The 16,674-nt window shown below is 36.8% G+C and overlaps 2 protein-coding genes across 2 annotated transcripts in view; one reads left to right on the forward strand and one right to left on the reverse strand.

Moving 5' to 3' along the window:
* The window catches only part of CCDC146 (coiled-coil domain containing 146), a 108,894-nt gene that overhangs the window by 16,418 nt on the left and 75,802 nt on the right, over positions 1 to 16,674 (forward strand). The gene's annotated exons all lie outside the window — the stretch shown is intronic.
* On the reverse strand, positions 9,196 to 15,472 carry FGL2 (fibrinogen like 2). The gene is made up of 2 exons (XM_004439320.3): positions 14,810 to 15,472; positions 9,196 to 12,575 (listed from the first exon to the last, which is right to left on the reverse strand). Exons 1-2 carry the CDS (start codon positions 15,423 to 15,425, stop codon positions 11,869 to 11,871), a joined length of 1,323 nt encoding a protein of 440 aa, XP_004439377.1. The 5' UTR covers positions 15,426 to 15,472; the 3' UTR covers positions 9,196 to 11,868.

A 16,674-nucleotide genomic window follows, 5' to 3' on the forward strand; every position in this document is an offset into this window, starting at 1 on the left:
TAGAAGCATGATTAATGCAAAGACCCGTTCGTACTTCCTTTTTTGTGAATTCTGTTCACATACTTTTTTCCATTTTTTTATTGTGTAGTTTTTTTCTTTTGATTCATAGAAACTCTTTATACATTTAGAAAGTAGTCCTTTCTACATAATATGCATTGCAAAAATTTTTCTCTCAGTTTGTTGGATTTCCTTTGAGTTTGCTTAAGATGTTTTTCTCCACGTGGAAATTTATTTTTTATGTGCGTAAATTTATTGATCTTTTCTTTCACAGCCTCAAGATTTTGTGTCATACTTAAAAAGACCTTTGTTACTCTGAGATCATAAATTGTTTCCTGTGTTTTCTGCTAGTACATTGAGAGTTTGATTCACCACATTTTAACCTTTGTTCTCTCTGGCAACAGAAAGGAGATGCCAGCAAGAAGCTTGGAACCTAATGCCAAGTCCATTATCTTCTGAGGAAAAAGTTCTTTTCATATTTCCAGCCCATACATACCCAAGTGGAGGCAAACTGGAAGACCTGGGTGGCATCAGAGATATGGAATAAGTGGGTATAAGAATTACTGGACATCAAACTTCAGATAAAGAAGAGAGGAATTTTGCTGTCTGTAAAGACTACATCTAAGAATGGATAGGCTAAAAATATCTTAAATCTTAAATCTATTTAAAAATATCTTAAATCTTTGGAAAGAAAATCTCTGTTTGGTGGGGCAGGGAGTGGTTCAGTCAAAATGGGTCTTAGTTCTAGCTCTGGATGTACAGCCATGTAGCCATCAGCAAGCCGTTTAAGTTCTCTGAGCCTCACTTGACGGTAACAGTACATTTCTCAGCTTATGATTCTTCATAAGGTTTTCACCCTCTTTTAAACTGCTTTTATCACTTTTTTCCAGTGAAAACCTTACACAGAAGCACAATATATGAAACAGATTTGGGTGTGGTGGATGTAGAGTTGAAGTTTCCCTGTTCTTTCGCATTCACGTCTATTGTCCACCAGCACCACTGCCCCAAGCCCCCTGAGGCACCACTGGGGAAAGCCCATGCTCTTAGCAGTTTGTGAACTGAATAAAACTGAGCAGTCTCTCTCTCCCCTTAAAACCCATCTCAGCACAGCCAAAAGGAAACGCAGATCTGCCTCCAGAAAGCCTTGGAAAGCAATTTGACTGTACTGAAGGGGCTTCAGGAATAGAGGAGGGAGTTCCACAACACATCATGTGGCAAAACTTCTTAAAATTCCTCATCACAGCACATGCCTCTCTCATACCCCACCCCTCGTCCCCTCTTTAAAAACTCCGGAAACTTGTCCCCCCCAGAAGACTGACTTTTTACCCTCTGTATCTCCACCCATCTTCTCCTTGATATCTTTGGCCATTTCATTATTTTCATTACATTACTGTAAAACAGTCTTCAGAGTTCCTTCCAGTTTTCCTTCCCACCCAGTATCCCAACATCACCTCACAGGCCCAGGCACAGAACTGAGCAATTAATAGGTGGCTGGGGGAGATTGTAGATACTTAGATTTGATTTTTTTTCTTGCCTTATCTTAAGGATTCAATGTCACCTCCTTGACCTTACAGTCAAATCCGTCTACAGTCTGATCCACCATTTCTTTCTTCCTTTTGTTACTGTTGCCTGCCACATACCCCATGCTCCAGCCAAATTAGACATATTGTTTTTTCTCTAACTAGCTCCTGATTTTCCAACCTGCTCATACCTTTGCTCATCCTATACCCAGCCCAGGAGGGCTCTCCTCCCCATTCTGTCCTTCAGAATTCTACCCATCTTTCAAGGACAGCTCAGATCCCACCTTTTTCTTGAAGCATCCCACTTCCTGACAAAGAGTGGTCACTTCTGTTGTTGTAACCATCCTGTATAGTGCTTGTGTAACCAGAAGGCCCTCCAGGACAAGTTCAACTGACCCCATCTCTTATCAACAGATTGATTAAGAATTGTCTTTCAGAAAATTTGCAAAGCCACATGGCCAGAGCATGCACCAAAGAAGAAATCTTGACCTGAAATGACCATGGGACCAAAGGACAGGAACATGACCGGAACATAAAAGTCACATTCTTATCAGAAGCAAGAGGTCTGTCATTCAGGAAGATCTCGTATTAAAATTCCTTCCCCACCTTACCATAAATGTTTAGAACCTCATCATAAATGTTTAGAACCTTACCATAAATTCTTGAAACCCACCAATCAAAACCTATCCTGCCTGCATTTCCTCATGCCAGCCTGTTCTCCCTAACATCTTCAATTTCTGCCCAAATCCTGAATTGGAGAGATAGATCTGAGGACACATGCCCCCTGTCTCCCTGCAGATCGATCTCACAGAATAAAGCTGATCTCTTTTCCCAAAAGCTGATGCCATACTTAGTTGGTTTATTTATGCACGTCAGGTAGAAGAACCCCATTTTTGTGCGGTAACACTTGTACTTACCTTATGCCACATATTATTTTCTTTCCTGTTTTTAAGCTAATCTATGGTAGCTTCAGGAACTTTGAAAGCAAGAAGCTTATACTATTCTTCTTGATATTCCTTGCAAACTGTTAGTTAGCTCACTGTCTTGCATGTAGCCATGCCATTTTCAAGGGGATGAATGTACATAGTAATTAGTAAAGCCTTCTACCAACATAATCACACTACCGAATCACTACTTTATAAGGCAAACTTAAAGACAAGAAATTTCTTACAAGTTTCCGAATGTATTTTCCATATCAAGTCCACCTAAATTCTCAGAGATTTAAATGCTTAATGTTAGAAATATCACACCAAGTTAGAACCACCATGCATCTATTCCAGTTTTATTTTTGCTAGCCGAGCCCCCAAAGGGATATGCAATGGGGAGGCAATGATTTTCAAATATTTTTTGAAAACAAAACGAGACAAAACCTTTTCTTTAAGTGAAATTGAAGGTGGAGCCCCAAGATATAAAATAAAAGCAGAACTATTCTAGGTGAACAGTGTTTAATACATCATGCATTCTCCTGGCTTCTTCCCCTACCCCGCTTCCTTTGGCATTGGTGAAATATGTCTGCAAAACCTTAGGGTCGCTGGGGACACAGTTTGAGAACCTCTGCTCTAGCAGTTCAGCATGTTAAATACCAATGAGTATTCATCATAAGTATCAGTCTTCCTGTGTAACTTCTATAACTACCCATGTTGTTAGAGTCTCTCCACATTTTTAATCATTGGCTTGATCAGATAAAAACAACAATTTTGCTCCATATAGGATAGAAATTAAAGAATTGCCATCCCAACACCATTCATTTGTAAATGCTATTGACATTTTAAAAAATTATTTCATGTAACAAATGAAATTTAAAACTTTGGCATTTACACGAGAAATCTGTCAGCTTCCAAAGAACTTATAAAGTGCTTTGGACTTAAGCAGAATGTTTTCATCAGTGAATTCTGCCACGTAACCATGGAAGTAAAATAGTATTTGGAGAGCATAGAAACTTGTTTGCCTTTCTTGTCAGAGTTGTTATAAATTCTGACTTAGCTGCAGGAAGAAAATAATTTTTAACCACTAGGTTAAGTAGGAACATTAACATATTTGAAAATATATTAATTATTGAAATATCTCCTGTCAACAGAATTTTGTGTGATTGTCTTGATAAGATTCAAGAAGAGATGTTTCACCTTAAACTGAGATCTAATTAGAATCATTTTCGACTTTATAGGTTCACACAGAAAGATCGGGGGTGATACTGAGGGTTACTATGTGTTTACTTCATCATGGGATTACCATAGGTAATTTATCAGGGAAAATTAGCCCATTTCATGAGAAATACACCAAGAAAGTCAGTAAAGCCGAAAATGAATAACGGTCCATACATGATAAACAATTCGTAGACAACAGTGATTTGTTTATTTGTGTTTTCAGGGAAGATTTTAATGAGTGTAAAACATTACTCGTGTTGCAGCGTTAATCACAGCAAGCAGAGATAACAGTAGAAATGCTCCTAGGTAATGTCCAGCACAGGGTTGGCACTCGGCAAGTAACAGCTGCTTATCATTATTAATATTTAGAAGCAAGAATCTCTAAACAAATATTAAAATAGATTACTTAGATTAGCTGAAAAAAGCTTTGAAACTAACGTTACTGAATGGGAAATAAATGTAAGCAAACAGTTTTGTGGACCCTTTTTGATAAACTTTCACAACATAAGCACGAATTATTTGCTTCTTGTAGATGAGAAAGCCTGTTTCCAGAGGTAGAAACTGAACAAGTTTTCAGATTCTATGTGATCTCAAATATGCTGAACTTTTGTATGAGGCCTTTTGTAATAGAGAAGCAATTCGTCTTAAACAGTATCATCCTTAATTACTCAGAGAAACTCTTGAATGCTAGAGAGTAAACTTAGATTTTGAGAGTTTAAAAAGTTATTATTTGGAAAAATCTTATTCAAAATATTTTGATAAGCATGTAGCACCATGCTATACACAGAGTAGGCAAATGATAAATATTTATTGGATTAAAATAATAAATACAAATGCAATATCAGCTATTTTAAGGGGCCAGACAAAAAAGGCTGTTTATTTTTAAACATGATTTTTCTTTGGCTTTCAAAAGAAGAGTATATATTCTCAGAGGTATAGTGTAGATTTCCTTCTAAAAATGGCTGATAAAATAATACAGATCTTTTTGAGAGAACATCCAATATCTAGGAAGATGCTGATCACAAGTTAGCTAGATCATGGTTTTAATTTTGATTTAGGGACTTTAGGTGAGCAAAGGTGCAGAGGCAGAACTGAATATGGGCATGGGGACAGTAGGCTGCTGAACTGACAGAAAAGATGTCAAGGAGTAGAAAGAGCAAAGGAGAAGGAGCCGTGCTATGGGGTTGTGGAGGAAAAGAGAGGCGGTTAAGTAGGAATAGTTCAAGGAGTAACAGCAGCATTAGTAGCATAGAATTTGTTATAGGAGATTTAATGAAACTAAAGTTCTATTTATGGCAATCTATTTTATAAAACATTGCTTAAAATAACATAGCTATGGGCCTGTGGTAATTTTTGTTGTGTTGACTTTTGACTACATGTAGGAGGTGCATATCTATTTTATTTCAATGGGCAGGCTTTTTTTGTGTATTACAGCATATGTATTACAAATAGCATATATAAGCATGTATGTACATCATATATGTACATGTGTCGTGTGTGTGTGCACATATCCCACAAGGGAAACCAACTGGACCCAACGTTAAATGAAAATTGCCAGTCAGATTCAAGTATAGCCATTCCAGCCATTTGAAAGCTATCAGAAATTTAAGATTTAGGTTACCTCTAACTTGGATAACTTTTGAAAAATATTTGTGAAAGAAACAAGTTTTAAGATCATTAATGTCTCTAGAATAAAGAGAAAAGGAGTAAAACTAGTCTCTGCTTAACTAAAGGTTTATTATCATAGCAAACTAGTACCCTAATGAATTAAAATGACCACACATGATTCTTTAAATTTGGGCAGTATGCTATTAACAAATGAGAATTTCTTTTGGTCTGTGGCCTAGTTTATATTTCTTTTGCTGTATGCGTATGTATGCACACATAAAACACACACATACACACACATGCACACACACTGTATCCTGCATGACCACACTCCAACTTCACAGGTGGTGTCTCCCAGAAGATACAATATCTGAGGCTTCAGTAGGTCACTGCCTCCTCTTTTCACTGTGAAGTGACTTCCTCTTGACTTGAGCAATGATTTGTAGAATAGCATTGTGGAGTACCATAATGGCTTTTAAGACATCTAGTAACTCTACAAAATAGTGTTGCTGGCAGAAGCAAGGAAAAGCCAGTCCAAATCTAAAATAATCTAGAGAAAGTATCTGTTCCAGTGGGAATAAATCTCTGCCCTCTCTCCAAGGATGTAGTCCTGGGACCTTTCAAATGACATAGTTACAGGGTGGGTGGATGGGATGCAACTGTGCTGATTCCTCCTTATCTCCAGTTACTTCTGTGAAAGTCTTTCTTCCATGCACAGCACACTTATTTATGAGATTATCTCATCTAGTCCCATGGATTCATTACCATCTATATTCTAGCAACTCTCAAATGTTTTTCTAAACCCTAGATGTCTTTCCTGAATGTCACACTAAGATTCAAAGACATCCACTTGGATGTCTAATAGATATTTGAAATTAGAGTGTTCAAAACTGTTGATCCCCAGCCCTTACCCGACCCCACACACACTTTCTGGACAGGCTCCCCCTAACTGTGTGGGGACGCCACAGTTAACGGCAGCTCCATCCTTCAAAGTTGCTCAGGCTAAAATCCTGTGATTTTCTGTGACACCTGTAGTCTTTTCACTATCCACTCCTGATGTTTAATCAGCAAATTTTGTCAGCTCTATCTTAAAGATCTACTTTACTGCAACCATTATAGTACATGTTTTCATCATCTCTCTCCAAGATTATTGCACACACTGTCAAACTGGGTGTTCATGTTTCAATGTTTGTCTCCCAGCAGTCTATCCTCCCCTCAACAAGAGTGATCCTTTTAAAACTGGATGAGATCATGTACCTCCTCTGATCAGAACCATTATGGCTGTTACATACTCAGAATAAAAGGCAAAATCCTTACCATGACTTACAGGTCTAGATGATCTGGCAGCCCCCACTCCTACCCCTTATTTAACCCCAATTCCCAAAGCTCCCTCTCATCTCATCCCCTAAACCCCCTCCACCCAGAATGTCTGATTTTCCTACACTGCCCTCCCTCCTGACCCTAAAACATGCCAGGCACCTTTGTACCTGATCATCCCTGTGCTTGGAACCAGCTTCTCCCAGATATCTGCCTGCCTTGTTCTCTCATATCTTTAGGTTTCTTTTCAAATGTCACCTCCTCAGAGAGGTCTCCCCAGACCACCTATATGGAATAGCACCCCCTCCTCTGGTACTCCTTATCTCCCTTGCCCTTCTTAATTTTAATGGCATTTATCATACATTGTTTATTTATTCATCTCCTCTGATAAAATATAAACTCCCTGAGTGTAGAGTTTTGTCTCTTTTGGTCACTGATATATCTCTGGCCTCCTAGAAGCCTGCCTGGCACATGGAATACACTCAATACATACTTGTTGAATGACTTACAAGTAAATCCACTCCAACGTTTCTATCTCCATAAGTCTTTTAGTTCCAAGATATTTCTGGCTTCTCAACTGTAATTAGCATGAGCTGCTGTTGAATCTAGGTTTGTGTTAACTAATCAAGCAAACTATTAGAACCAAACACATCTGCTCAAGCTAGCCCACTGAATCTAGAATTCCTGTTAAATATGCCTATATCAATAAATTCAATCACATATAAAATTCTCTTTTTCCTTCCTTAGTCAAGCAACCTCAAAATCTGCCTCTACATATATTTCCCAGCTTTTTGTTGATATAAAGTAGCAAAGTCATGCAAAGGCTTCTCCTCCAATTTGACTTTATAACTGACATTAGGGCATGCCCTGGTTACAGATCTGGAGATGCTGAGGAGTGGGATGAAGGAGCCTAACGGAGAATTAAGGTCACTCCCTCTAGAAAGAAAGCAGCGATGTCTTCTGACAAGAAGAGACGCATCAAACATGCGGAGGGACCGCTTCAAGGAGCAGGGGAGGCTCAGTCACATTTGGGAATTCAGGGAAATCTGAGTTCTCCAAGTACTCCCAATTTCCCTTGTTTGTATTCTCACTTCCAGCTCTTTCCAATCAATAAAAAAAGAAACCTGGCAAGACTATAAGTCAGTGGATGTTGCAATTTGGCAATGCACAGAATGTAATTAGTTTGGATTCAGCCAACTCAGCTGGTTACCTCTGGGGAAAGGGATGAGATTGGAATTGAAGGTGGTTTGCAAAGATGTTTTAGTCTAATCTGTAATTTTTTTTAATTAAAGCATTCATGAATATTTTATGATTAAAATTAATTTCAAAATTACAATATAGTATAAGAAGTATGAAAAATGCTTCTTTTTCTTTAGGAACACAGCCAGCTAGAACAATCGCTGTCCAGCTCGGTTCAGCCATACCTCTCTGCATGACATGTGCCCAGAGGCACGTTTCCAGAACCCCTTCTAAAAGCTTGCCACTGCTATGTACCCAATTCTACAGTATGTCTCAAGTTTCCTTTACATCCTAGCCAGACATTGATTTCAGAGTAGAACCTAGACAATAATTAAATAATGTAATATAAGGTATATATATCATAGTGTAGGACCAAAGAGGAGAGGTACCAAACCCCTCCTGGTGTCATCAGGGAAGACTGCGCAGAAGAGACAGCTATTTAGGATGATGATGATGATGATGATGATGATGATGATGATGATGATACTAACAATAATGCATATGTTTGTTTTAGGTGCTTTACATATGTTATCCTGTCAATAGCTCTGTCAGGCAAATTCTATTGTTATCCCTATTTTATAATTGAAGGAACCAAGGAACAGTGAGATTAAGTGACTTGCCCATGATTACACACCTTGTGAGAGGTGGAGCTGAAATTCAAACCAAGCAAATCTGGTTCCTGAGTCCCTGCTCTAATCATGGGTGATAAGCAGGGGTTGGGGATGGCATTCTATCTAGGCCAAGGGAACAGTATATACAAAGTGGTGAAAATATGAGAGAACATGGTTTGTTGGAGAACAACAAGGTACTCAGTGTGGCAGGAGTGTGAGTGGTGGCAAAAAAGGAAGCTAAAGGGATAGGCAGAAACCAGTTCATGATGGGGCTTATTTGCTGGGTTTTATCGTTAAGGAAATGAGGAGTTGTGAAAGGTTTTAAGCAGGACAATAACATGATCAGAATTGTATTTTTTGAATAATCCCTCTGGCAGTGGTATGGAGGATGGATTGGAATAGATTGAAACTGGAGGCACAGGCTACTTTTAGGAAGCATTTGTATTATCCTAAGGAAATGATGAGGACTGAACCAGAGCAGCAACATTAATGGTGGAAAAGGAGGAGATGGAGTTGAGTGCTGCAAAATGAAACTGAAACTTTTGTATTTCAAACGTATTCTAGAGGGAAATAAGATAATGGTGTTCCCGTATTTGCCTCTGTCTTCCTGTTTAAGAAATAGTGTTCATTAAAGTCTTCAGAGTCGAAGATATTGTCTAGATTAGGTAAACATTATGCGACTTTTCATACAAGAGTAAATATATAAATATTATTTTATAAACAATAATATTTAATGTTTTCACATTGAAGAAATAAATGTGAAGATTAAATCTTTTATTTTACATGATTTTTAAAACACATGGTACATACATCTATTTATACATAAGGGAAAATAAGAATTCTAACAAGAGCTTATTATGATCTTATTACCTATCACTTTTACCTTTAAAATTTTTCCTTCGGTAGCTATTCAAAAGTAAGGACCGGCAAATTTTGTTACTAGGATATATTTTATGCTTTGTATATTTAAGCTCTTTATTTATTGGACAAATGTGTCATTAATTCATTTGGAGCACTACTGCTTATCTGAAAAATCTGATTTTTTTTTTTTCTCAGCTATGAGAGAATCAGTTCCACTTGGAATTTCTAAGGACCTAATTTTAGTCAGTATTCTCAAAGAATGATAAAGCTCAGAAATAGTCTTAATTAAAATAAGAAATATTAGCCATTAAAATGGAACCACTACAAGACTCTAAAATAATATATTTGTTGATAGTCAATCCACATTTACAAACATTAGCATATATTAGTGAATAGTGATGTTAAAGCAAAAGACTCAGGTATAATTTATTTCCATCAACATGTTAAAGATTATCAAAATCTAAAATATATTTTATAATAAGTGACATGAAATGATTCTAAAAAGGAATTTCTGTGTTACAGAATTTTTTATTAGAAAAGTGCCTTAAAAATATAATGGAAAATAAAATTTTATCCTTTGAAATAAGGTGAAAAGATAGAAGGACAAGCTTTTGAGTATTTTCATGGACTAATGAATTATTTGCCAAATTCTCCTGAAATGACACATGGTTCCCATTAAATCAGTGGACACTCTTTATATGACCTATTTTTCTTTAGAACTGTATTTTGTGATGAGTCCACTTATGATCACAGAAATTTACTTAAACTCTTACATATATTGATAATTTTGTATAGTAAATGAAAATGCCCTTATCTGAAATAAATACGTGTATATATCAAAATCTTCTTAGTCTTTTTTAAAAAAACAGAAAAGAGAGAAATAAAGAGTAAATCAGTTATGACATTTACGTTTGGTATCCTATTGAGTAGATATGCAGCCTTTGAAATCTACAATGATATTTTACATTTTGGTCATCACTTAATTCTATTTGCATTTCTCTTGCTTTAACATTTTAAAAGTATTCATAACAATTTTCATCATGTTTACCTGAAAACTCTGTATGTTATATATTTTTAAAATAATATCTTGCTTCTTTTTGGTTAAAATTTTCTATAAGGGTAATATTTGAAAACTTAACTTGTTACCTAAAGCAACTATCCTCCTTAATCATTTTCAGACAATAATAAAAATGTATCTTTGTGAATATATTTTGAAAACTTGGTTACTGTATTAGAAACAAACACTAGAAATTAAAGATTGAATGCCTTTCTATAACTCACATACATGATGGTGTATTATTTCACATTTTATTCTAGCACATTTTTTAAACATGCAGTAGAATACTGTTGTTCTTTCAAAATGATCCCTTTTTACAATGATGAAATTTAACACATTATTTTTTATAATCTTTTTAATATGATACTTGAATTCCAGTATTAATTAATGAATTATAAAAGTCCCAGATCCTTTTTTTGGTTAAGAAAATAAACACCTATATTTGAATCTTCTGATAGTAAAATAAGCAATATACCAGTTAGGGTTGAAATATATAATATTTGAACTACTGTTCTATATAATTTCAAAATTTATATATTTTTTTAATAGATAGATAGATCTGTTGTCCTATAAAACTTAGCTTTCTATGAAGTGAATCACTTAATGATATTATTGCTTTGGATATAAAATTGGCCTTTAGAGTATTATAGCCTATAAATAAGTGCTTCATTCTCCATTGACACCTACCTCTCCAAAAGAAAGCCTACCAGTAGTCTAACGCAGTAGTGAGCAATCGTAAATCTTATTGTGCATATGGAGCAGAGGGAGATAATTTTTAGGTTAAAGCAGTTTTCACCATCAAACATCTAAAGAGTTATGAACTGTGAATGAATTACCTTTAAACCATGGTCTTTAAGGTTAAATTAATTTTCTGAATGCTTTTAGGAGTGACATTATACTACCACATTTTAAAATATTTTAAGTGACAGATATTTTACATTGCATGACTAGTACATGAACAGGTTTAATTATATATATTTCCCTTTGCCTGGGACCTAAAATGCTGGGGGGTCTTCCTGACCCAAAATATATGCCACAAATTGAGTAAGTTTATCTCAGAATGAGGATTAGGGTATTTAGAGACAATTAAATACCCAAATAACTGTTTATAGCCTGAAAAGAGTGATATACCTTCAGATGTGTTTAAGTCACAGCCAAAATACAGATTACTTAAGTAAAATCTAGCCTTCTGAATAAACAATTACTTTTTAATTATAGCAAGTAATACAAGTAACAGAAAACTTTTCAATTAGTAGAAATTAAGAGAATTATAACTCTAATGTGCAATTCTCAATTGCTTGCAAGTGTAATTTGGATAACAGTATGACAGCAACGAAAGACTCCTTAAAAATGTATATTTTTCAGCTTTATTTCAAATGCTGTGTAGCATAAGAACCCACTGCTCAGAGGTAAGTTTTTAGCCGTGGAAAAGGAGTACGAAACATATTCTAAAGTGCTGAAGGAATTAATTGCCGTATTAGATATGAATTACCAGAGGAATGAGCATTAGTGATTTATGGCTTAAAATATTTGGGTCTAATCATCATTTTGGCCTCTTTGAAAGAGGACTTGTAGCCCCCAGGGTGTGCCTCACTAATACCAGGCCAGGTGCCCCAGAAAATCCCATTACGGACACCTCTGTATTTTTGGTGATAATATTTGCCGTTTAAGTTTGCAGAAAGACATGCATCAAACCACCAGCCTGAACTGTAGTAGAGCCCGCAGTTCCCAGAGGGATATCGATCATTGTCTCTGTCTGGGGTGGTGAAAAACTTCAGATCATGGTTGTAATGTTTACTGAAATGTAAAGCATCTCCAGCTGTGCCATTATAATTACCAAGGTGTAAACGGTATTTGAGAAACTCATTGGCCACATAAAACTGATCATACAAGGCATAGAGTTTGACACCATTAAAGTCTTCAAGATCTATTCTTAGAATCATTTCCTTACTCTTGGTCAGAAGATGAATTTTATCATTCCCCAGCCAAAATTCTCTTCTGAGGTTTCCAAAGCCCACTTTGTAGTCTTTCCATGTTCTGGTGAAGTTGGTGCTTCCATCAAGACGCGTCTGCAGCACTGTCCAGCCACCCCCCATGGTCTCCATGTCACAGAAAACTTCAAAGCTACTATTTTTGGGATCTGGTGTAACTCTGTAGGTCTCACTGCTTCTTCTGCCTATTGTGTAGTAGTCAGAGCAATCTTTATATATTAGATGTTGAACTGAAGGAGGAAGAAAAGAAAAGTGATGGATTTCATTAATAAAAACAATGCATCTGAAGAATTCTTTATATGTACAAAAGCAAAAATAATTCAATCAGTGGTGATAATGAAACCTTGCTCTGCTAAACTTACTTGAACCTGTTTAGCAAATGCTTGTTAAGGCCTCAAAACAAGAACCCGATGTTATAAAGCAGACAAGTCTCTCCAACATACTCTTGGTTAGTATTAATATTGACAACAAATAACAACAATAAATAAAGGTAATAGTTTTAGTTATTTAGTAATATTTAGTGAGGGCTACCAATATGTTCTAGACATTCTGCCAAAGACTTGATAACGTTTTCACACTTACTCTGCACATGAACCGTATGATGCAGATATTATTGCCAATCTGCTGGTGAGAATATTTAGGTTCAAAGAGGATCAGTGACTTGCTCAAGTTCACAAAAACATTAAGAGGCAGAGCCAGTATACAAACTTAGATCTGGCTGGCTGCAAAGCTTGTTCTTGTAACTCCTGCATTCCGTGGTCCTGAAAGTCAGTTGATTCCAGCTCTCCTAGAACTGCATTCCATGCATACAGAGGAAGCAGGGGCTTCTACTTCCTTTCACCTAAAGGGGCTGATAGCTTCTACCGTCAGAAAGTTTTATAGGATACATTCCAAATGATGCATTAAAATTCTAATGTACAGCATTGATCATACATTCACATTTATTTTCCATGCTGACGACTAAATAAAGAAGCTCAAGTGAAAAAAAATTTTTTCAATAATGTACTGATATTCTTTTTCTAAATTTATTATCCAGGAAAGTAGTTAGCCAGTGTTTTACATGTTTGGTTTCTAGAAAGAAACAACAGGATGACGTTCAGGATAAATGTAATAATCAGTGAAGATGGTTCTGTAGGAATCAAATACAGATATTTACTCACAGATAATTTTTTTTTAAGTTTGTGCCAGATACGGTAAGTTTAATATAAGCTACTCAGAGGCACAAAAAACCTGTTCACATGTATTTAGAACTCAAAACGTTCAGATACTTACCCAAAACTTTTAGTAGAAAAATAGACAATAGACTCTTGTTCTTGTCATTACAAGTTGCCATGCAGCATCAGATCTAATGTGTTCCCAGAGATGTCACCAAAGACATTAACCTCTGCCTCGCAATGTGCAGGGTACATTCAAATACAGGCTGCCAAGAGTACTAGCAACAGTGGTCCTTGAAACCCCCACCTACCTTCACTGGCAGATTCCCTGGGGATGGAGTATGAGGTACTTGTTCCAAATGAAGGTGATCTCTGTCTGCCCCAGACACCTTATCCCTTCACCTTACACTCATGGTAAGTGGAGGTCCTAATGCAGAGATGGCTCTCCAAAGTGCAAGACCATCATCAGCAATGGTCCTAGGAACTCATGTGGAAAGTGAGGGTTCCGGGGAATCAGTGCCACAGCTAGTAGTTTGTGAGCAGAGTAGGTGGTTAGGTTTGTGGTCTTTAACATATATTTATTAAAGTTAATTCAAATAATCTGGATGGTAAGGATGGGTTCTATTTTTATATGCTTGAATTTTAGTTTAAGGCAAAAGAGAGAAAGAATTAAGAATGTATTCCTTCCCTTAGTAGCATGCCAAAACTCCCCTTAAAACGTTTTTGTGCCACTAGGTCTCAAAGCAGAAAGTTTTGCACACACCTGAAGCCATATAGCTGCTCTTATTCCATTTATAAAATCTCCCGTTTTCACTAGATGTTTGGCCTTATGAACTGCATATTACTTGCTAAAATCTTTCAAAAATCTCTTGCTGCCACATGAGAAGGAGCAGTCAGCCGACCACAAGAAACCGATTTTCAACGAACAGAGCACAACCACAAACACTGCCTTATCTCTATTGTTTTCAAATACTTCAGTGAACAGATAAGTTAAATGTACTAAAACATTAAGAAATTCTCTCTCTACTTCTGTTGTGTGTAGCTCTGGCATCAGTAAATAAGATCTTTGAAATTGAAAGTGCTTTGTAATGGATACAGTACTAATCATGATTTTTGTAATTAGGTACTATATCATTTCCATGGGCACATTTGCAAAGATATTAGTTTCTCCTGTACTACCTTGATGAATAAAAGGCGTAACTTATTTACTCTGTCATTTATTTAACTTATTTCTCAGGTTAATGTTTATAGATATTGTCTACCTATATAACATTCATGAACAAATGATAAGAAAACATTATTGTACATACCTGGGCGTGATTGTGTTTGTTCTTGATTGGGACACTTAGATGAACATTTGCCATCCAAACTATTGACGGCAAATGTTAGATTTTCCACTTTTCTATCAACATAATTTTCTATGTTGTTCATATTTACAAGATTCAGCTTCTCCAGGCGACCCTGAAGCACGTCGATCTCCTCCTTTGCATGCTTTAGGTCAGAGGACAGCTTGTTGACCTCGCTCTCTAATTCTCTCACTCTGTTGTCCCCAGCCTCTCCCTGGGCTCCTGTGCCGGGTAAGAGCAGTCCATTCCTGCCTGGGTCTCGGTTGTCGTCAGCCTGTAGTTTGCAATCTTGGCAAGATTTCTGCAGGCTACTTATGATTTCCTTGAGGTTCTGGACTTCTTTGAAAACCTCCTCGATCCTGCCAAACTGCTTCGGGAGCTGAATCGTCAGCGGGGGCAGGTTCACCTGGTAGGGACATTCGCCTCTCTCCTCGCATTTCCCTCTGCTTTCTAGTCTCACTGGGCAGGCGTCCTTGGCTGTTTCATCTTTAATTTCCTCTGTTTCACTGTTTGCTACAACCAAAACACCATAAGCAGCGAGGACAGCTGAGCTCAGCCAGCACCACTTTGCCAGCTTCATCTTTGCGGTGGTGTTCTCACCCCAGCAGGGAAGTGTGCCGGGCTGGAGCTGTTTTAATAGTGGCAGCTGCCTGCCTGAGTCAGGCGTTCTGTGTTCTCAGAAAAGGGCGGGAGCACTTGCATCATAAATTTCAGAAACACAGAGGAAGAGGAGATGGTCCTTGTTAAACCCAGTTTGCCAAAAACTGTTATTTATTCTCAATCAGAATAATATGCATCGGAATTGCTATAGTTGGTCGGATGCACATATTCAACAATTTCACTTCCATCATTTATTTTATAAAGCACAGGAAAATCTTGGATTTCAAAATAATTATGCTTGAAGTAAATCATTTGATTGTACTTAACTCCACTGGAAAAATTAGTTTCTAAAAATAAAAATTAATGTGCTAGGTATCCAGACTGTCTAAAGAACAGAAATCTTACAAAAATGGAAATGGTCCTTTTTCCTTCTCGGCATGGGGCTTTGAGGATCCTGTAGTTTCTTCATGTTGGACTTTCAGGTGAAATCTTAAGCACTTAATACAATTTTAAATATAACGAAGTGGAGCTTTCTGACTCGTGCAATGGACTTTTGTTTCATCTATTTGCAAAAGGGAAGAAAACTGGTAGAGAAAGAAGAGCTGCTTTCTATACTTTTGACCACAGTATAGTGTCGGAGAAATGTCTTAAATGACTAAAATGCATTAAAAGTACATCATTGTCTTTCATCAAAACGAGCATCAAAACTCTTCCTTTTCCCTTCACCATTTTTGTGATTGGATTGTCATCTTCCACAGATGCCCAGGTGTGAATCTTTGAACTATTCCTGGCTCTGTTCTTTTTTTTAAAATTTAAAATGTCATTTTAATGTAAAATGTATCAATGCACATTCATTTGCCAATATTTTACTGTAGGGAGGATGAGGAGGCAAGGCAATGCCCATTTCTTTGATCTGGAAAGTTAGAATTCTGCATTATCTTTCTTCCATAAGCCATATTCTGAAGTGCATTATTGACAATCGCCAGTTTTAGTTCCTTAGAAGTGGAATGGGTCCTTAAAGACCCTTGCTAAACAATTTATGTGACGATCTGTCTAGGTTTTTATACTCATATGCTGTGTGATGACGTTTCAATCAACGACAGTCACATTTATGACTGTGGTGCCGTAAGATTAGTACCATATAGTCTAGGTATGTAGTAGGCTATACCATCTAGGTTTATGTAGGTACACTCTGTGATGTTCGCACAATGAAATCGCCTGAATGCAAT

The sequence above is a fragment of the Ceratotherium simum genome, chromosome 1 (assembly GCF_057802395.1).
Source record: "Ceratotherium simum simum isolate JZ-2026a chromosome 1, ASM5780239v1, whole genome shotgun sequence".
NCBI classification, from domain to species: Eukaryota; Metazoa; Chordata; class Mammalia; order Perissodactyla; family Rhinocerotidae; genus Ceratotherium; species Ceratotherium simum.

Bases quoted from the DNA above. Each gene is read 5' to 3' on its own strand.
- FGL2 (XM_004439320.3), bottom strand. From the start codon at position 15,425: ATGAAGCTGGCAAAGTGGTGCTGGCTGAGCTCAGCTGTCCTCGCTGCT. The intron at 12,576-14,809 runs GTATGTACAATA...TTCCTCCTTCAG, and splicing joins ACAAACACAATCACGCCCAG to TTCAACATCTAATATATAAA.